The sequence below is a fragment of the Rutilus rutilus genome (genome assembly GCF_951802725.1).
Source record: "Rutilus rutilus genome assembly, chromosome: 6".
In the NCBI taxonomy this organism is placed as follows: Eukaryota; Metazoa; Chordata; class Actinopteri; order Cypriniformes; family Leuciscidae; genus Rutilus; species Rutilus rutilus.
The window spans coordinates 12,250,761-12,274,012 of NC_140214.1; the positions used below are offsets into that span (position 1 = coordinate 12,250,761).

At 38.2% G+C, this 23,252-nt stretch overlaps 1 protein-coding gene across 1 annotated transcript in view; it reads left to right on the forward strand.

Moving 5' to 3' along the window:
* The first annotated feature begins 10,272 nt into the window (after positions 1 to 10,272).
* hs6st1a (heparan sulfate 6-O-sulfotransferase 1a) overlaps positions 10,273 to 23,252 on the forward strand; it is a 129,375-nt gene continuing 116,395 nt past the window's right edge. Inside the window, exon 1 of the mRNA XM_084411299.1 lies at positions 10,273 to 11,072. Coding sequence (XP_084267425.1) covers positions 10,552 to 11,072 — 521 coding nt within the window. The 5' untranslated portion in view covers positions 10,273 to 10,551. The remainder of the gene's footprint in view (positions 11,073 to 23,252) is intronic.

Consider the following 23,252-nt stretch of genomic DNA (forward strand, 5'->3'; position numbering starts at 1 on the left):
TCAAAGTGTTGCTAAACCTGCAAGAAGCACAGTAATATCATTTTATCAGAAATGTCAGCATACACACGCTTTTCCAATGAGCCTGGGTTGAGTTTATCTCTATTTTGCGTCACTTTACAAACACTAGAGCTGTAAACACTAGCAGTTCTCATATGTATTATGGCATTATTGGATGTGACAGTTGAGATGATAGCAGAGATGTATCTTCTCCCCACCCTGAGACATCCTTCCGATGATTCCAGCCCTGTCAGATATTTATGAGTGTTGCTACTGTCCACTCACCTCTAAATATAAATACAGGAAAGCACACATCTCACCCCTGACACATGGAATTGGGCAAAGGCCCAGGCACATAGATGTGAAGAACTTGAGCATCAGTCGGTTCTCAAACTCCTCCGCCATGGACTGTTTACTCTCCAGACGCAGACCTGAGAAACACAGTCATGAGAAATTAAGGCTGCATTTAAATTCACATTTATCTCTCTCTTGCTTCTCGAATCCTCTTTATTGAAGATTTTCTCTTAGAAGAGTTTTTTTTCCCTCTGTGGGCTGCGAGACAGCAGGGCTGTTTTTTATACATACAAGGAAAACATTGAGGTGTGAGCATACTTATTAATGGTCTCTCACTTTGTTCATTTGCTGACTCACTAGCAAGTGAATATCTGTTTGGAGTCCGTGTGGATTTATGCCCTGAATCCGAGCAGGCGTTTCAGATGTCTGTCCTTTTAGAAAGGCTGCAGTGACCGGAGACATTTAGAGAGGTAAAATATTGGCGCATTTCAAAGAGAATGGAAAAATACCAATGGAGTGTGTATATCTGTCACCGTACCTAGATGAAAAAAAAATAAAGAATAAGAAAAGAAAAACCTGCTGAAATTTCTATGCTGGGCTGGTATCTGCGATTACTATTCAGGCCTATTTTTTGTTTAAAAAAATGTAGACACTCATATTCACATTATTATCCGGAAAATGTAAGAATGTCATGTAAACATAAAAATATCAAACCAAATGACATTTTTGAGTACAAGCTCACTTTCATTTGAAAAAAGCAAAAACATAATAGAACATTTCAAGGAGAAGTTGTATGAAGATGCCACTGGGTTTGATATTTGCCATCTTATGCAGTGATTTTTTTTCAAGTGTTCAAATACTTTTATAAAAATTGATTAGGGTCCAAAACACAACTTGCTGGTATTCAGCAAGTTCTTTTTTTAATATATATTTACGTACCTAAACTAAATGTAAAAGGAGATGCTGATGAGATTAAATCTGTTTAAGATATATTATTTCCAGATAATAAGTGATGCTTTTGTGTTGTATTATTCTTTTTTGATGTCTAATTCAATTAAAACGAAGTCTCGTTCTTTCTTTGTCTTGTTTGCGTGCAATTAGACAACACTAAATCATCTTTCTTTCTTTCTCTCTTGCTCATCATTAATGCATGATCTGCATGGCAGACTCTTTAATCTGTTGGCTTGTTGAGACGCAGTTTTGATTTCCCACTCGCTGTGTTTTCTGCTGATGATATTCACATGCCAGGATTGATTGAAATTGAGAGATAATTAGTTCAAACAATCCCGGGCATAAAGAGGATCTCTTCACATTTCAGGAATAAGCCCGTCCCTCTCCCTCCCCCCATATTCCTGAACACCATGTCAGATTAAGATGGGTCTCAGTTTGAATCTATAGAAACACTTTTTGAGCTGTTCAGTCATGAAATAACAGATGGCTGATATTATTTTTTATAGTGGAATTCATTTTCTCCTAACTCCCTTCAAAATGAGCATTTTGAGAATTTATGTTGATTTTATTTATTAAGTATACTACAAATCAATTAACATATTTACTAACATATTGCTTGAGACTTACTGATATAAATATAATTAAACTTTATTTGGAGCACTTCTCTTAATATTAAGCCTAATAATGTGTTTAATATCACTATTAGTTGTATGACTTCTGTATAATATCAGTCTTTAAATGCAAGACATTTGCAATAGTTCCACTTTAGCACAATCAAATATACTTAAGTTTATCTTTATAGTTGAACTTCAGGACTATTTCTGGATAACTAAAGTGCATTAAGTACAAAATTAGTTGTTCCAGTTTAGCAGACTTTAAGTATACCAATTTAGTATACCAACAGTACAATTGCAGGGTATTTATATTAAGTACATAATATGTAAATGTATTTGTAGTATACTTAGCATAAAATAAATGTATTTCAAATATGTTTTAGTATATTCATTTTTCACTAGGGGAGCGTGACTTAAAAATTTTTTTTATTATCTTAATGACTTCTGCCGTTCCAACATGAAGAAATGTACGTAAACAAATCATTCAGAATGGTTCAACTAATTTAAAACAATGATGTGTCATTTTTTTTTTTTTTTTTACTCTTTTGCTGTGGAAACCAGGGATATTTTTTTTCCACACAGAATCTCTTGACAGATTTGTTCCCTCATGCAACCACCAGGACTTTAAAAACACCTGCGTGCACAGCTCATAAGCCTTGTTTACTTTACCAGTCAATGTCACACAATGCAATTATATGAATGTAGTCAGCAGTGCCCGATGCTGAGATCAGAAAGAGCTGTGAGCAGAGATGAATCTGCATTGCATCCTGGGTGATCTTTCCTCAGAGCAGTCACCAGTGTGCCTCCCCTCATGACAGAGTCACATTTTATATCTCTATGCTAATGTGATGAGCCTTTGCTCGGCCAGGCTCATTAATCTCACGGATGAGTCTGCATGCTCTGGGCCTGAGCCACAAGTTAGACCACAGTGTGTGTCCCCTCCCCTCTCTGTTTAAAACCTGCTCCCTGAGGAGTCATGACAGCACACTTCACTCATTCGCTCTTCCCTCTGTGCCACAGAGATGCTGGAGAATGCAAAGGCTGCATACTGCATCAGTCCTCTGTTACAAAACAACACTCACAACCCACTGACTACATAAGGGCCAGTTCACAGTGTTTGCTGTTAAAAACGCAAGATGCAGGTCAGTGGAACAAAAACAGCAAAAGGTCTAGGGACAATTTTGAATGCATTTTTGCTTTGAAAACCGTGAGACGTGGACAGTGGAATGGTTTTTAAAAGTGTAACTTCTTTTAACTTGAGCACTGCATTTTTGGAACATCGTGTCGTGCGCGAGACACTGCAAAAGATGTGAGACGTGAGCGTAACGGTTAAAGACATACATCTAGCACAATTACATTAAAAAACGATGGAAAGTAGCGCAGTGGAATGGAACGCGTTCTGTGTGAACGGCCCCTTAAGGTGATGATACACTGGACAACTTTTTGAGCAGAGGGCAGAGATGTGGGGTGTGGAATGGGTGGGTGTGGGGTGTGTGTGTGTGTGTGTGTGGTGGTGGTGGTGGGAAGCAAGGTCTCAAGACACGTTTTAAAAAAAAGTTTACACAGAACGCATTTTTTTCTCTTAATAAAAAGAGCAAGGTCTAGAAAAGTTTTTTAAAAGTTGAACTTCTTTTAACACTTTTAGAATGATGTTTTTTTCACAGAACTCATTTTTTTCTCTTAAAAAAAAAAAGAAAAGAAAAAAGAGCAAGGCTTAGAGATGCGTTTTTTAAAAGTTGAACTTCTTTTAACACTTTTAGGACGATGTTTCGTGTGCAAGACGCTGCAAGAGATGCGAGCACAGCGGTTAAAGGCATCCGTCTAGAGGATGTTTACATTGAAAAACATTAGAAAAGTAGCGTAGTGGATTGGAAAAACGCGTTCCGTGTGAACAGCCCCTAACTTATTTTAACTCGAGTGCCGTGTTTTTAGAACACTGAGAAGCTGCAAAAGACGCAATTTATTATCAATAATTTTCAGTTCTGAATGAATTTGTATTCACACACTGATTACATATCTGTGTTGTTAGATTGCTTATACTGTGTTCAAGTGTTCACATGAGAAGTTCACTGAGTTACTGAAGACTTTTAAATCACTTGTCCAGCACAACGTGACCTTGGAGCACAGGGACACTTACAACCAAATTAAAACTATCAGCAGGTCATAATATGACATCTCTTCAATAACTGGGAACACCTAGGTAAGCCGCAATGACTGATTTTCTTTCATTAGTTCAATACAGTCTGGTTTGAACAAAGATGCTGGATTGTGTTTTCTCTTTTTCTCATTATCATGTTTCCCCCCCCTCTCTTCTCCAAGTAAAGTAGATGAATAATTCATTTCATAATTCATTCGTTTAACCAACTTGATAACATTTCAAATTGAATGAAAGAAACCTCAGGGAGCAAATACAGGCCTTTGTGTCTTTGACAAAGAAAGTTTATTTCCTCATTTGAGCAGGTAAAAAAAAAGCACCTTCAGAAAGATGTTTAAAAAAAAACAGGAAACTGTGAGCCTTGAATAAGTACACCAGTAAGGGTGCCTTAAAATCACACACAGGGGGGAAGTTGAGTGCTATTACATTGGCAGCAATTTTTGCATGGTATGTTCAATAGGAAATGTGTTTTTGTTTCTGCCCCAGAGAGTCCTGGTCTCTGAGTACATAATGTTAAATTTGATCCAGTACCATAGATGTGGTTCTTGATGTTAATAAGATTTTGAAAACTGCTTCCGAGGGTAAACCTAAAGGTTATGGAAAGGAAAAGCTTCCCTGTCGAAAAAATATAGGCCTATGCATTTGTTGAACTCACTGGTGGCATAAATTACCGGAGTAGTATACTTTTGAATTATAGTTGTATGAAGCTTAGTAGTTGCTTCAGTTGCTTTACCCACAGCAACAGTAAAAGTGGCCTAATTCCGCGGGAAAACTGCAGACTTGGCAACACTGACATACACATGAAATATTGATTTGAGTAAAAAAATAAAAAAAAAAAAAATTATAATCTTACATGTATATTTTCTTAAAGATTCCATTAAGTAAAAAAATTAAAAATAAAACACAAATCAAACAGTCGCAACGAAACGAACACGGCAATAACATGTAATATTAACAGGCCGTCTGAAGTTTCCAAGGTCAGTTTCATTACAAACGATAAATAAGGCGTAGCCTATAAGATAACTATTTATGAATGGAAAAAAAGAGTGCGAGTCCGCGATTTGACACGGAAGATATAGCCACTGTAAACCCAGCAAACAAAAATATGTTCGGCAATTTTTTTGCTAACGCTCCCACTAATATGAAAACATTATTCCGAATTGTCTCTAAACATTCAAAACGGCCAGTTTTTAAAATGATAATTTTTTTTTTTTTTTTTTTTTTTTTACTTTGAACGAACAAGATGAGTTATACGACCGTTAAGTGCATTTTACCATTCTTCAAACATTATGGGAATGTTTGGGAATTAAAGGAAGGCGAACATCCAACTAAAACGTTCAGTCAGAATCGTTCCATGAATGATGTAACGTTTTGAGAACATAAAAAACAGATTACTTTGAACGAAAATTCTGTTAATGTTTCAGGAATAATGTTCATAACATAGTTTGTTCACCACCAATGTTCTGAGGACGTTATCTGTTAGCGCCAGTTTGATATGCAACATTGCCATGGACCATGGCGACATTAGGACAAATATCTGACTGCCTGATGGCTCTTGAATAATCAGAATCGAATATTCCAGAGATGTACATAATAATGGCTAAAATACAATAGATCTTAAATCAAACGATCAAATAATTCCATGCAGAAATGCTATTCAGACTTTGATTTCAGTTTTTTGGTTTCTTCTAAAACTGGTTTGCAGCTAGCCATATGAGATAATTCAGGGCTTACATCAGAATTTCTTACCAAATAAATGTACACAGGCCAGAAATGTATTTCAGGCCAGTCCACGAGTCTGGTCTGGCTCTCTTTTTCTGCTGGGAATAGAGCTCCATTTTCTTTTATGCCAGTCCTGTCCATCTGAGGTAAGCAATTCTCACACAATCTGATGAAACACTCCCTCATCATCCAAGTAAGTCCATTAATATTAGTCCTAAACATTCAGCAGCTTTGCAGGCATAAAGAAATAGCAGCATAACTATGACCGTACACTCATTTTCTCTCCCACCCTTACAAATCTTAAAAATGGTTCTTATATCTTGCTGTCACTGTAAGTGTCAAAACAAGGAATTAGTAACTCCCACATGCATCCGTTAAAGTTGCACACATCATTAATTTAGTCAAGGCTGTTGGGTAACTCTAAACCCAGGAGATAACTGGGACAGTTGAAGCAGAAAATCACCATCCAAACATGTATTTTTGGATCTTATGGATTGATTTTTAAACAGTCTGTATTATTATTGCAGCGCTTATACAGAATAAGATGATAACCATTGGTTGCTTTTGTCATATCATACCCCAAAAATGTGTATTTGTGTGATTGTATAACACACACACACACACACACACACACACACACACACACAAATGTATTATATCTTAAGGTCAGAGATTCCATGTCGGATTAGGATTAAAATTGCGTTCAGAGAAAAAATAATAGTCATGGTTGTCATCAGTTAGACTCAGTCCAATGTGATATTATATTGATATTTCCTAGTGATATTTTCTCAGTCAATTAATTTTGTGTGAATTTTAGAGGTGAATATTATCAAGTACTATATGCGAACTTGAGTGTAATGTTTAGTTTAATTTTTAGCAATTGCCTTGAGATTGATGGTACCTAAATCCTCAATCCTGAGCTCTAAAATATGACAATAACAACAACATTCCAGTGTGCTTAGGTAGATGGGCACACTGATGCCAGGGGTCAGAGGTCGTCTAGTAAGCAAGGCCATTTCTCGTCTCAGGCCGTAATCAAAAGCAGCCCTGTGTCCTGTGTGTATTAAATTAAGATATAGAGTTATACCTTTCAGTTTGATGCTGCACAAAGTGAAAACAGTTGCAGGAAGGCACCACAGTAAAACCTGCTTTCTTTCATAAGACAATTCATCACAGAAGAGATGTGGCAAACCAATATTCTCATCAATATTACATCTTGCAGCTAGGGTTTCCAATTTCAGCTGAAAAAAATAAGAATTTGAGTTTCTTTTTAGCAGAGTGAAATAAACTCTCCATTTCTTTATACCACGTATGCCATTTGAGATTTAAAGTAATACCTCACCCAAAAATGAAAATTCTGTCATCATTTACTCACTGGTCCCTTTCTCGTTATTCTTTTTCAGACTGAATATCAAACTTTCGCACCCTCGTGTTTGTTCCAAACCGGTATGACTTTATTTCTTCAGGAACACAGAACACAATATTTTAAAAAAAACGTCTCAGTGTTTTTTCTGGTCCATAAAATGAAAGTCAATGGAGTCCAAAGTTGACCTCAGCATTATTTAAAATATTTTGTGTTCTGCAGAAGAAAGAAATGCATAGAGATTTGAAAAATGAGGGTGAGTAAATGATGACAAAATATAAATTATTGGGTGAACTATCCCTTTAAGGAAACCACTGGGGGCAGATGACAACCATATCAAAATGCTACAGTGCACAGAATTGATATGCCAGCAGCTATGCAAAAACTGTTTGACTGAATTAAGTGATAAAGATGCATGCAGTCACTTTTTGGATTACTAGCATACGATTTTGTTGCAGTTGTTTAAAAAATAGACTAATTTTATACTAAAGTGTCACACACCATTACACCCATATCAGTTTAGCAACCCTAAATTATAACACCACAGAACTGTGAATGTGCAAAAATAAGATGAACAAACACAATTCAACGAAAGTGCTTTGTATTTTAGACATTTTAATTAACATAGTAACAAATCTAGTGAAAAATAAATGGAAACTGATTTGAACAGGATGAAAATGTCAAAATGTTTCTTATTTTGTTTAAATATCTTTTTATTTATTTATTTAGTACTGCCCTTCGGAAGCAACATGACATACTTGCATGTCTCCCGGAAGACAAATTAAGTACAATTTACCTTGATCTTCAAATTCAAAAAGTTTTCACCCTCGGCCCTTAATGCATCGTGTTTCCTTTTGGAGCATCATTGTCCTCAGTGTGAAAGGATCTCAAAATCATACAGCCACTGCTGGAAAGGGTTCAAATATGCAAAAGATGCTGGAAAACTGAAGAATTTGCAGGACCTAAAGGATTTTTCTGAAGAACATTGGGCAGTTTTACTGATCAGGACAAACAAGGGACTCAGAAACAACCATCATAAAAAAATATATATAAAAAAAAAAACAGTCGTGGATCATCCGTCCCTCTTAAGAATCAAGGGTGTGTAAACTTTTGAGCAGGGTAATTTTTTATAAATTCAGCTATTTTTTTTTTACGTCTTTTATTTAAAACGTCTTATTCAGGACAGTACTAAATAAAAAATAACATGCATTTTGTATGATCCCTCTTATTTTGTTAAAATAGTTAACATTTTGCAGATTCTGCAAGGTGTATGTAAAGCATAACAAGCCTTTTGAGCATAACAACCCAACAGATAAAAGTTAGCTAAATATCATAAAGTCTGGTCCATATTGCAGCTTGTCACGGTTAAGAATCACCAGCTCAATCACAGTTCTTTTTGCTTCTACGTGCTGATTAGGGGTGGAATTATTTAAGATTACTATTTAAGATTAATACCACATTAGCTTGACAATGGCATGGCAGTCTCTCACAAAACTCTGAATAACTGCATTATTCAGGACAGTTGGCAACTCTAGTATGCACTATGGTTGGTTACCCTGCATTCACCCAAAGCATACATGAAGCATACTGTGCATTACTCTATGACAATGTAGTGCTTGAGTGAAAAGGTTCTGCATGATGGAGCCCACCATGTGACAAGTGAAGTTGTTGTAACAGCAGAACAGAACCAGAGGGCAGGACACACTTTACAATTTATCTTAGTGAAACGACAAATGATCAGCCACAACACAGCATTTCCATAGCTTCATTATGCAGTGAGTCCCCAGGCGTAATAATCATGATATCAAATGACAGGCTTTCTTCAGGCCGCCGCTGAAGTTGTAAATAAAAATATGTTAATTTGTCTTGCGGTATTTAAGCGACCAAGTTGCAAACATCATTTGCTTGAGTTAATTTGTACAAGATCGGGGCATTTTGAGAAGAGAGATATAAGCCAGGGGAATTACTAATGTTTGTGTGAATTAGCTAAGTAATGTATACCCATAGGAATTAGTTTCATCAGTTTACGAGAATGATGTTTTACATAGATGTCAGTGAGTTTACTTCACCTGTCATTGTGTTTGATATGGAAGAGGTAAATATGACTGAGGTAAAGTAGTTTTAATGGAGTAAACTGTATGATACCAATATTTATAGAATTTAATTGATATAATTCAATAATACATTCGATTCTTTTTGCTTGCTTCTCCGAGCACATTCACTGAGATTTTGTTCATGCAATTCCCCACACAAGAACAAAATAATAATAAAATATATTAATTTGAGAGGCATGCTACTCTTGCACATTAATGAGGCAAAATCAAAAGCCAATGGCAAAACACGACTACAGTTCTCTATACACAACTCTATGTACAACACAGCTCTCAATACTGCCCACTAGCTGTGGTGGAGGAGTCCAGGCTGAGTACTAGCAAAACCGTTTCTCTGTGTTGATTTTATGTTTCACTGTGTTTTCAAGTTGGAGTGTGGGCTCTCATTCAAAATACAAACTTTTCTTTTGCAAATTAATTAGGATTTCTATCTTATCAGAGGTGGGCATACGTATTTTTCTGCTCAATGACAAATTTATATTTGGCAAGTCTATCATTAGTTTTTTTTATATCATCACAGACTTTATTCTATTACATAATTTCATTTTTCCAGCAAGGACTATAACGCAGTTGAGCGACTACTTTTACTACTAATAGTTGAAAACACTGCATTATAATTTAAAGCATTTTAAACGTAACGTGTATTTGAAATTGTAATGTATCCTCATGTATGTTTTTCACTTTATTGCATTTTTGTATGTCATAAGTAGGCGTACACTTTTTATTAATTACTTCTTTTTATATAAAACTTTATTAATTCAAAGTCTCATCAAGTTTATCCATTTTTGATTCAAATAGTTTCTAAATTCGTAAGGGGGATGTTGTTTGTAGTCAGTTTGAGGCAGATTCATGCTTCTGTTAGGAACATCATATTTTATTTTATCTTATTTTTTTCTAGTGTCGATTATTTTCCCCGGTTAATGTTATTATTATTTTCACTTCCTGCTTGGCTTCTTGTGAGGAAACGCCGCTGTCTTTACAGAAATATCAAAATGCAATAAGAATAGCGGGCGTTCGCTAGAAACTAAATATTGTGGCCATTTGTGTTTGAGAGAGTGTGGCGCGCGCGCGTGTGTTGGGAAAGTGGGTGTCGCTGTGCACGCTGCTGGAGGAGCTTCACAGCGATGTGTCGAGGACTTTAAACACACTGTGTCATACAGTGGTGGAAGGAGGGAGATCGCGCCGTACTGGATCGTATACTGCAACACTTCTGATGCAATGAGTCCGACCGTTCCCATTCTGATCCAATGTGTCTGACAATTCACTTTCCGCGCGCGATGCTCTGACTGCCGTGTGTTTATATGGAGACACCCTAAATAACAGGCAACCGTGAAATGGTAACACATGAACCTCCTCACTGGAAGGAACATGGTTGAGAGGAGCAGTAAATTTCTGTTCATCGTTGTCGGCTCGGTTCTGTTCATGCTGATTTTGTATCAGTACGTGGCTCCGGGGATGATGAACTTCGGCTCTCCGCACGGGTACATGCTGGAAGACGATGCGGATCTCTTCCCGACTCCTGATCCACATTACGTGAAGAAATACTATTTCCCCATCAGGGATCTGGAGCGGAGCTTGGATTTTGAAATCAAAGGGGATGATGTGATCGTGTTCCTCCACATCCAGAAGACCGGCGGCACCACGTTCGGGAGACACCTGGTGCAGAATGTCAGGCTGGAGGTTCCGTGCGACTGTAGACCGGGACAGAAGAAGTGTACCTGTTACCGACCCAACAGGAAAGAGACCTGGCTCTTCTCTCGGTTCTCTACCGGTTGGAGTTGTGGCTTACATGCGGACTGGACCGAACTGACCAACTGCGTTCCGGGGGTTTTGAACAAAAAGGAGAGCCGGATGAAAAACCAAAGGTGATGCGTGTAGAATTGTTTTTTTGGGGGGGAAATATTGTCTGTGTCTCAACCCAGTGAGCAGTATACCGATATTTTTGGGGCGGCTGCAGTCACAAAACACTGTCTCAATGGGGTTTGAGGCACAGCGTGTAGAGAAAACTTTAGTGAGTCAAGAACACTTGTCCTTATCTGCAATATGCCAATGCGCAATACATAACTAAACAACAGTATAATATCCACAAATGGGTATACCCATATTTCACTTTTTATATGGGCTTTTCATACTGAACTTTGGTCGAAACGGTGAGGCCAGTTTTAAGCCTGGGTAAAGAAACGTTTCATATTTGTAAAGAGGGTTAGCACTGCATTGAGTTGTTAAACCCTGCACTACTTGCGATGCTAGAACTTAAACAGTTGTTTGGCAACAGACAACCAAATATTCACGAACTGACGTACGTCAGCCTAAAGTTTCACTTTATACTTTCAAAGTTTAAGTGAAACGGTTAAAATACCGCAGAAAGTATCACAGAAGACGACAAGCACAGTGGGGTCTAGGTGACATTTCCACGGACGGGCAAGTGGTTTTTAAAACAGGTCGCGTGCTGTTTCCACCCCATCAAACCAGTGTTGTTGACATCATAACCGAATAAGAACTGTACAGTAAGATATTGGAAATCTGACTACTCAGGGTAAAGCATGAACAGCATGAAACAAGATAACCTAGGATTAAGTTTACCTGGGGTTAACAATGACCAGGGTTAACGGTTTCAAGTGTGCAAAGCCCACAATGTTATGAGTTTAGTTGCAATTTCTGTTGTTTTATGAAACTGGATGACAACCTTGATGGTAACCATAGTATTTTAGTTCTGAGTTACTGTCGAGTAACATACTGAAAATGATGAAACACTTTAGAACTTCATTTTTAGTTCTGTCTTGGCTTTTACTTGGTTATACCACAGCTTTATTGTATAGTTACAGGAATTTTAGTAATTATAACATTTTGTCAAAATGTTTACCATGTTAAAGTTTTGTGAAGTGAACATGGGTCCTATCCTATTATTTCAGGTGGAAGACAGGACTTGCTGTGTCAAATGTTTGTGCCAGTTTCAATTTCTGCATGTTTGTGTTTTCTCCAATGATGGAGGTGGAAAATTACTTTGTTGTAAAACAGCCCCTTGTAAACACTGTGTGTACTGGCTGCCAGGATAGTGGTTACAGAACTCCCCACATCAGGACACTCCATAGCAGTCATGTCAGGAATAACTGGCCATTGGTAGTCAGTGTCAGCTTGTTGTATTCTGGATAAGAAATGTCAATTTGACTTTCTCCACTTATATGATGGTGACACAAAACCATTTAGATTCCGTTTCAGTCTGTTTAAAAGGAGTTAGTTACTGTTTGTGGAGTGTATTATGTTGACTTTTGCAACGATGTGAAATCCATCTCAGAGCCATGCACGTAGACTGTTTTAGTTTTTAATAGGATTTTTGTGGATTAAATTATCTAAGCCCTGCAAAGTCAAATACATCAGATCAGATTTAGCAAGTAATCACCAGCCCGACTCCTCTACCTAAAAGAACACAGTCTAGATCCAACATACCCTCGAGTGTAAAACATCCCTCGTATCACAGCGATGCCATTACTCTTGTTGCTTTTGGCGACCTTAGGTATGCAGCACTGATATGGATGCACATTCCTCTCCTTGATTAATCTCTTCTGTGATAAAGGCAGACAGACCACACCAGTGCTGTTCTTCTCTAATTTATCACGCATGTGTACATGTTCGTTCTGTCTGTGAAATTAGCACAGGGTCAGTGGTAAAAGAGGTGAGAAGTTTTGTAATTTCTCATTTTTAATATCTGCATTATTCTGATAATTAGATGAGAAATACTGTGTGTAGATAATTCGGATTTGATATGCTGCTTTGTTGCACAGATCTAAGCACTCTTTTTTACATTAGTTACAGTGATTTCAAAGGACCAATGCAGGGTGCATTGATGGATTGAAACTGCACACATTACTTTTTCTCGAAGCTGTGAAACTAGCTACATTATTATTTTTATTTTTTTTATTATTGGTAAAAATGCTCGGAATTAGATTTTGGCTGCTTAAGAAAAATTAAAAGTAATACTAAAATAAGACATGGGGGTCACATTGAAGGCTGAGAAAAGGGGGGCTGTTTATGACCCATGAAATCTCTTTGGAGATTTTGAATGGCTGAGGTTTGCTGGGCTGTTTGTCTTTCTATAGGGCTTCATGATGTGTTTTTAGACTTGTTTTTCAAAAAGCAAATGACAACTATCATAATGTATGCTCACATACAAGTAAAAACAAACAAACCTTTAAAAGTTTTTTTTTTTAGTTACCAGATGCAGTGGAGATTGCTCGATGCAGATGGTTGTAATAATCACAGTTGTCAATTCAACCTGTTGCAGTGGTTGAACATTTCACAGGGATGTGCATTAAAGGTACCCTGGTAATCCAGAGTTCTCGCGAGAGCACAAGCTGAATTTGCTCAGCGAGTTACTCTGGTGTCGAATAATGATGCACATTAAATATGCCCCTCGATCTGAGCTGCACCAATCACATCGGGTTATCTGATATAGGCGGGCCAGAGGCGAGCTAAACAGATGACGACAGCGCTGTGACGTCGAAGTCATTAGTAAACATTGCAAGATGGTTATGGATGAATACCAGTTGTTTGAAACAGCTTTGGCCGCTACAATAATCGAGTTAGACTTGGCTTTTTCTCTAAAAGAGGAACAGAAGACGGCGCTCGAATCGTTCCTTTGCAAGAAGGACGTTTTTGCCGACCGGATATACGGTAAGAGCCTAATCTACCAGTTATCTCCGCTGGTAGCTAAGCGTATGGGGCTTGTTGTGATTGGTCGTAGTGTTATCCAATTGCGTGCAGTGAGATTTTCAAATGCATGCTTGGTGCCGCCCCTCGAGCTGGCCGATTTTCATTAGTCGACGCCAGACCATTAATCTTTTAGATTTAGGTCTGGATTTCCAGGCTACATTAAAGGTGCAGTAAGCAATTTCTGAGAAACGCTGTTGAAAGTGGATTGGGCTAAGCACAACAACACGCTTGTAGCCAATCAGCAGTTCGGGGGCGCATATACTCATGAAGGGGAGGAGAGAGAGTTAGCAAGAGCGAGATTTGAAGAAAGACTGTATAGAAAGAGAGATAGCTGAGCGACATTACAAAAGAGAATATCAAAGGAAAAATGAAGGGTTATGATCAGGCATACATAAGTAACATTGGTTTTGTTTCACTGAACCAAGATATGCTGTTGTTGTAAAGTTAGCTATAGTAACAGGATATTTTTGAGTGTCATTGTTTGTCTGGAGCTGCTATGGTGCTGGCGAAACATCCCCTCGTGCATTTTGGGTGTGGAGCAATGAAAGGAGGGGGTGTGTTTGTTTGGATTGATTTCAAATATTTACAGTGTTTCTCTGAAATCGCTTACTACACCTTTAAAGTAATTTTATGCTTTGTCGGTTGTTATAGTTAAAAGATCAGCAAGTATGTGGAACTTAAGCAATAATCCCCGCGAAGCCGTGTTTTACTGTGGATTTAGAACAGCTAAGGGGCGTTGTGAATGTTAGGCACGATGCAGAGCGGGGTGCCTAAAACCCCTTTAGCTGTTCTAAATCCACTGTAAAACACGGCTTCAAGGGGCTTATTGCTTTTATAAAACGGTTACTCCATAAAAATATTCATTTTAATATTTATTTTATTCATAAAATAATCACCAGCAACAAAAAATATAACGTTATAACCAAGCGGCAACCTCCCTGTCTCTCTCTTGAAAGAAACCAACACGGAAGTGAATTCAACGGCAATTCATCGACTGGCCGCTTGAGACTGGATGCAGAAGTGAGTCAAATCTGTATCTCCCCCATGTTAAAATACCCAACTTTACAGCAGAAAAAAACACGTTTACAGCCTGGTGCAAAAAGTGGCTTCATGACAACTGTGAGGATTATAACTCATCCGTTTACATTATATTAAGCCTTAAAGTTCTGCATAATTAAGGGTGTCCACTTTTGAGTGACAGGTGGATTCCCGCTGCAGTGGTCATTAGTCATCATTAGCCGTTTGTCTGCTGTTTGTTAGCCGTCACATTACCTCAGCTAATTGTCTGACTGTCAAAATAAATAAATTCGGGAGTGACGCGCTACCAAGATGGCGACGGTCGGCCACGCCCACTTTAGGCTTCAAAAACGGTCTTCAGAAACCTACGGGTGACGTCACAGACACTACGTCCATATTTTTTTTACAGTCTATGGTTATAACACATTTATTCCTCCGCCATGCAATGTAGTTCCAAAGAGGTTGCTAAGAAACACATGCAGCAACAAAGAATCACAAACGGCAGTTGCGCAGTAATACTAATAGTCCAGGCGTTTTAAGCCAAAATGGAGGTCAACCGTGAACAAATTGCAACAGAATCAAACTCAACTGATTTTGTATCCTCAATATGTCCTGAGTAAGGAAAAAAAAGCCCCGAAGAATCCCATTAGGGGAAAGTTCCGAAAAAGACCCAAATATATCCTATTCATACGCCTATTCATTATTTTTCTCAAATGAATAGGGTAAATTTTTTAACCTTTAGATATCACCATGAAAATTACTGAGTTGATTACTTATATCAAGACAAACAAAAAATGTATTACAAGTTTTTTTTAAATTGTTTGTTAACATGGACAAACGGTGCATAATCTAATTACAGATGTGCTAATTTGCATAAATACCACAACAGATCTAAACATTGGGTATAGCCAGGTGAAAATGTCTTGTTGAATCTTGTTGACAAATAACAGTAAAATACTTTATGTTAAGGTCTGAATGGAACCCATTTAGACTACCCATGAGCATTAATACATAGAGGCAGGAAGAAGTACTTTAGAAACCAGCCTTTATTAATTATTATTGCAGAGATTGGGTTTGGGGCTGGGTCTGTGGGACTGTTTCTGGGATTTACTTTTTATTTCACTTACCTTTTGTCTTCTGCATTCTCCTTACCATTGTCTCCTGTTCTTGCCTCAGATTCGTCCCCCAGAAACAGTCCCACAGACCCATCCCCAAACCCAATCTCTTAAAAATTAATAAAGGCTGGTTTAAAGTACTTCTTGCCTCTATGTATTAATGCTCATGGGTAGTCTAAATGGGTTCCATTCAGACCTTAACATAAAGTATTTTACTGTTATTTGTCAACAAGATTCAACAAGACATTTTCACCTGGCTATACCCAATGTTTAGACCTGTTGTGGTATTTATGCAAATTAGCACATCTGTAATTAGATTATGCACCGTTTGTTCATGTTAACAAACAATTTTTAAAAACTTGTAATACATTTTTTGTTTGTCTTGATATAAGTAATCAACTCAGTAATTTTCATGGTGATATCTAAAGGTTAATTTTTTACCCTATTCATGTGAGAAAAATAATGAATAGGCGTATGAATAGGATATATTTGGGTCTTTTTCGGAACTTTCCCCTAATGGGATTCTTCGGGGCTTTTTTTTCCTTACTCAGGACATGTTGAGGATACAAAATCAGTTGAGTTTGATTCTGTTGCAATTTGTTCACCCTTTTTTCCTAAAACGCCTGGACTATAATGTAGTGCGGTCATAGGTGTATGTTTGTTGAGAAATTTACAACGGCTTCGAACGTGGCTCAACCAATCAGAATCAAGGACTGGAACTATCCGTTTTATAATTCTTATTTTACATTTTTAATATTTCTGATTATTTTCAGAAATCTGTCATTTTTATATGACTGATTCGTTAATAAAGAAAGGTTCATAAGTCATTTGTTTGTGAATCACACTTTGTTGATTGGTTGCATTTGCTATCCTTTTAATTGCAGCCTGGCTCCCTAAATATAGATGTCGTCATGATGTTGACATTTAAAGTTTATTTGTCACATTTGTGAAATCCTTTTTATTCAAAAATATTCTGAGATGTGTACTTCACCCTTACGCTCTTCAGTCTTAACTGCTTATTGTTGAGATTAGGAGCCACAGCACAGGGTTAAACACCTGTTGTCAGTCCAGTGAGTTACAGTTCACGGAAGCCAGCGCCATTCCCACCAACAGGCTGGAAGCCATCTGACAGCTGTGCCAATCTGCATGCTTGTTAGACAAGTTTAACGGGCTTGTTTACATTTAAATCTCTCTCGGCTCCTGAGACTTTGGGAGCGTCGCTCGCTCTCCTCTTCGTGACCATTAACATAGCGAAGGATGAGCTTTTAATTACACGTAGGTCTTATTCGGATTGTTGGTATTTCCAGTCACATTTTCCAAATCGCATTCACGTCGTGCTGCTACCCGGGGGACCTGGCGGACATGAGAGCGATGGGGGCATTTTAATTGCTTAATGAGATGTGTATCACCACATTCTCATTGAAGCACCGGTTGCAGTTGGGAAGCCATCTGCCGAGTGGCGTGTGTTGCTCTCAGGCATGAAGCAAAGGGGTTTCAGACTGACCAGTGAACGGAGACCAGAGGAGAGTGGCTTCTCGTGTGAGAATGTTTCCCACAGCGATAGGCGTATGCAATCAGCCACCAGCGGTGGTGTTTTTTTCCTCCTCGGTGGACTACCAGGCATTGCCCCTGCTGCTCTAGACAGTATGTAATCTGTTTAATGAAGGGTCTGCGTCTGCTCTTTGACCAATAGGCAAGAACAGTAGAAAGGGGGCCGCTGTCTGACAGACGCCCCTTAGTACGTTTAACAGTTCACCTCAAAAAAGAATATCTGTCATCATCTACTTCCCCTCATGTTGCTCAACTAATTCTGGCAGATAATGATAAGCTGATATTTATGTCATGGCTGATCATTGATTTAAAAATTCTGTAATATTTTGTCTAAAGGAATAAAAAATAAAACACTCAGACACAATCACACAATCACAATCAGTTAAAAATCAAGCGTAGCGTTAGTTCTGGCAGGTCACGTTAGTCAAGCTCGCATCAGATGACTCTCAGCTGATCCACATCTACCTATAGGAATAAGACGCCTATCACCGTATACATATATAAGCTCCTTCAGTATTATCAACAGCTATCGTGTTTCTCAGGAGCTAATTACCCGCCTCCTCCATCCCCAGCTCCTCCTCTCGCCCAGTCAGGATTTGGCATTCTGATTCCCCTTGAATCAGAATAAATTCTCCAATTATGTTGTACTTTAAAATCTTAAATTAAATATATTTGCAAACATTCATGTTGGTTCTGTTCTGTTTACCCCAAGGGGGGTTATTGCTGCTCTCCCTGCTCTTCGAGGGAGTTCTCGCCCTGAACGGAGCCATACCGCCAATCCAAACTGTATGCTAATTGTCAATCGTATTTGATGGTAGTGGTCCTGACAGAAATGTTACAAGTTAATTTAGGCATCATTACTTGAATTAAAATGATTTAAAATAAGTACCAATAAATTGGCCAATATATAGTGCATTCTTATTTTTTAGCAAAACATCCAGGTTGCTCTTTTCCGTATAGCAAAAAGTGGATGGTGACCACTGGCTGTCAGGCTCCAAAAATGTGACTCTTTTGCTGCTTTTATATTAGCCATACAATAGCTGTGAGAAACTGACTGAGATGTAGCTGTTCATAACAGAATTCTCATTTATGGGTGAATTGTCTCTTTACGTAATCTATTTGCTGTGATTTCCCATTTCTGGCCCTCATAGATGAAGATAGAGTCCCAGTTGGGGGGCAGCCTGGTTAGGATATCTGGCGCAGTGATCAAGCAGACACAATTAACTTGAAATGACAAGGTGCCGATGGGGTACCAGACCACATTGTCACGTTCCTTATACTAGACATTAATTGTGATTATTTTGGGGAAAAATGAAATTGCATGTTTTATTGGCATGCAGTTGTGAGCTGCAAAGAGTAATTTGAAAATTATCATATTAGGCCTATATGAGCTTGCCTTCAAGATCATGGAGAGAGAAAGATTGGTATCCTCTGTAATTACTAAAACAGACAACATAGAAAGAAACAAATTAATCTGAAAGTAAACCAAAATGACTTGGAGTCCAGATGTTTGAGACCACATTTTAGTAGAACATTTTTTTTTTTTTAAATAAAATTTTAGGATTTGGAAAAATGTAAAAGCTATGGCATTAAATTAATTGGAAATTACTCAAATAGGAAAATTAAGTCATAATTTACTCATTTATTTACTTGTTTTTATATACATATATACATTTGAACTTTTCCGAATTTTTCAGTTCAGCTTTTCATTTAATTTGTCATGATGACAGTAATGTAACAAATGTATTGATTATTATAATTTTTTTATATTTAAGCATTAGTAATCTTAGACTTATGGACCCTGTTCTGAGTATCTCTAAATATGTATTCTCCTAGGTATTCTCCTTGGCTCATGTGTGTTTGTGTGCATGTGTATAAGTGATAAGAGAGGATTATTATGGACGTGTGCGCCTACTGTCACTTTTTTCCCCCATGTCCTGTCTATTTAAAGATATTGCAGCAGATTTTGAGTCCAATAAATTTGCACATAAAAATCATGCGGTACTGCTGTCAGTCTTTTCTTTTAATTTCGTGTGTGTATATATATATATATATATATACACACACTCATTTCTTCAGCTCTCTCTCTCTCTCTCTCTCTCGTTCTCCATATCTCTTCCTGCTCCTTCAGCGATGTCAGTGTCTAATCAAACTGGCAAGATAATTTTCCACACTGTGGCTTTATGGATATGGGCCGCACAGTTTACCCCAAGCGTGACTAGAACATTAGAGAGAATGTCTTTTAATGGAAGATTTGCTGTAATTTATAAAATGGCAGGCACCTCTAATGGACTGCCTTCTGTATTATGAATAACAATAGTTAATTTAATATATCAATATATTTTTAAACCTCAAGCCTTCAGACCTGCTCGCTGTAGATTATAGCGCATGATGTCACTATATGTGGGCGGGACATCATCACACTCACTGTCTGTGTACATATACAGGTAATAATGCTATAGGCGAAGAACATGTGTTGCTATGTTAAAATGTATTTAAAATCTGTCTATAATTGGATTGATGGCCCAGTCTGATTGAAAAGTCTTCATGTAAACATCTCAGTTGATCTGACTGAGCTTGATCTGAATTAAATTCAGATTCAATTGAAATGGTTGGTGTAGACCTGAAATAATCTGATCAATAGGAAAAAAATGACCATGCAATCTATTTTCTTAATTGGATTCAAAAATACCTTTCACACACGTGCTGTGCCGTAATGTAGATACGTTTTATGCCATACGAACATGCAGAAGTTTATTTTCGTCTCATGTCTTACAGACTGGTCAGTGGATGAGACTAAATATATACTAATTATTTGCTTAAATCTCTTCTGAGATAAATGTCAGCTTTCTTTTTAGTTAGGCTATCAAGGGAAAAACACCAATTATACTCGTTGGTGGCATTCTCTGGTTCTGAATGTGGCAACTGGCACTACTGTATGTATGCGTTGAAGTTTTCTTTGGAATATGTTAATCTGATTGCAACATTTAGGGTTCATATGAACAGAACGGATTGGATTCATTCCTAATGACAAAAATGAGTGCGTGTAAACATACCTTGTGAAGTTTAGTCGGCTCCATATTTCCTCAAGGTAGAGTTTGGAAGATGGTTACTTTGGCACAGTAGATGATCGAGTGAAACAAATGTGTGAAGCCCAAAGCACCATTGGCGTAAAGAAATTATCAGTAGCAAGTATAGTGCTTGATATTTGATGATGTTCTTTACTACAGTCAGTTATTGAAGATTGTGTCCTCCACATTTGGCCGTGAGGAATAAAGAGCCACACTGTGACTCTTATAGGTTTGGTGCTTTGCTTAAGAGTGTGTGCATGTTGGTGTAGGTTTGCCGCTCCACAAATTATTGTCTGATGTGGTTAGCAATTGTGTGATTTTTGTGGTTTGGAGGTCAGTAGCTCGGAGCTTATAAAATCCTCTAGCTCTCCGCGTGAACCCGGATTCTGGCTCTGGGAGCGTGAGCCAGATGGCTTGGCGGTCTCCAGATCTGCTTGGAGCAGAAAGCAGAGGTTCTGACGGGCCAGTTTATCCTGGGCCGGTAAGAAAAAGAGCTTGGAGCCAGGCCTGATAGCAGTAGCCTGACCTCGATGTGTTAATCCCATCAGATCAGTGTGGATTAAATACAGGCTGCTCAAAGCCCGTTATGTGGTAATGTGGAATCTGTGCCCACCCACCGCGAAATCACCCCATGCTTTCGGACGAACTGCTCTAAGAACATTTGATTTCTATGTTTGCCTCCTATCTGAATTTTCACTTCAAATTGTGATATAATTAATCTTTAAACTTGTATTCGCAATTAGATACTCTAGGTCTAAGGATGGGACACTAATCATCCGACTACTGACTAGATGCTTAGCAAAGTTGCTATGCCTTTGCGTTGCTTTGCTTTGTCTAGCCATTTTGCACAACTCGTGTAAATGGCCACTAAGAAACATGTCCAAGTTGCATTTGCACTTGAATCCAGCCTAATTATACTGGGATTCCATAAGATCAATTATTTGACTAGTCAGCCAGTCAGCCTACTGACTGAATACATGTAGCTTTGCACATCCCTTGTAAGGGCATCCTAGCCCAAAATACCTTTTCACTTCATTTTTATTATATGATGAAAGCCAGTTTTCATATCACTGGCTCTGATACTGAAAAGCTTCTTGTTTACCTCGTTCTTTGCTGATTATCTCGGCCCATTTCTGCTTGTTGTCTGTGGAGGTTTGGTAATTGCTCGACAGCGTTCAATAGTGTTTCTGTTAGATAAGCTGTTTTTTTCTTCCTTTTTCAATGAACGTCTTGCGCTAAGAGGTGCTATCACTCACATTTCAGAGAGAGTGTTTTTTTTTTTTTGTCATCTGACATCTCAACTGTGTGAAGACAAAGTGCTAACAGAGATTATAAGTGTGTGTGAAGTTCTGTGAACTGATCTAGGGCAGTTCAAGGGAAGGTCGTGACGGGCTGACGGTGTTTTAGGATCAGCATGCTAAATTAGCCAAGGACGCTGAGTTCTAGCAAACAAAGTGCTTACCCGGAGAAGCTTCCTCTCTCTTTGTGTACTTTATGATCGTTAGCTTACATGTGTAAAGATGATACTGGCCTTAAGTCCTCTGCTGTTGTTCACATTAACATCTTTGTGTTTTACTCTCTAGTATTTATATATATGTATATATTTTTATTTGATATATCTTTTTAAACTGCTGACTGCTTGACCATGACACAATTGGTCACTCTTTATCATTCTATATATTCATATCTGATTTTATCTATTGTTTTACTTCACAGCCAGGTCAGTTTCTCAACTTACTTGCATATTAATATGACTGAGACAAAGGAAGTTCTCGGGCTGCTGTCTGATAATATAGATCCTGTGGCCCGTGAAGAGAAACGTGCCCTTGAGCTGGACCTAATGTCTGCACTGCATGATTGAGCGCTTCAGTGCCTCCTCTATCTCTAATGGCTTTTTAATAAACAAAGACTTGACCACCCTTCAGCCTGCCCTTTGTGTTTAGCATAAATGAATACATGAAGATGAACACAACTCCGCTGCTAATGCTAGAGTGAACGTAGTTGCTCTGGGTTTTTTTTCTTCTTTTCTCGCTCCTGCTATCGCTTTTTATGTGCAGTTTTCTTTATCTTACGTCCTTGTTTACGAAACACTTGCTCAAAAATATTCTCTCTGGCCATCTCTGCTTTTCACTCATTACTTTTTTTTTTGGAATCTTGTTCTAATTTTCTTCACTTTCCAGTTTTGGCCAGCGTGGCTCCTGCCGAAACGTTGCTGGCGATATGACGGACATTGGCTTTGAAGGCTTGTTGTGCGCCGCGTTTGCCAGGTAAAGCCCTAGGCGATAGCACCAAATTGATTTCTGCATGCTGTGGACAAATTGCCACGCAATGACTAATTAGCAAACATTTTTATAATTCATAATTAGGGCCTCCACTCTCCCTGTGTGAGTTGGCTCGCTGCCGAGCGTTAATTTGCAAAGCCACGAATTCCGCCTTGAAATCCCTCAACCAGTAGCTAAAGCAGGTTTTCAGCTGGTCTTCACTAATTTCTTAAAGACTTCCTTCTTCAGACCGTCTGATGCTAGGAGACTGTTTTAGTGTTCATTTCAAAACTCTTGACAATCCCAGGCTGCCTCAGAAG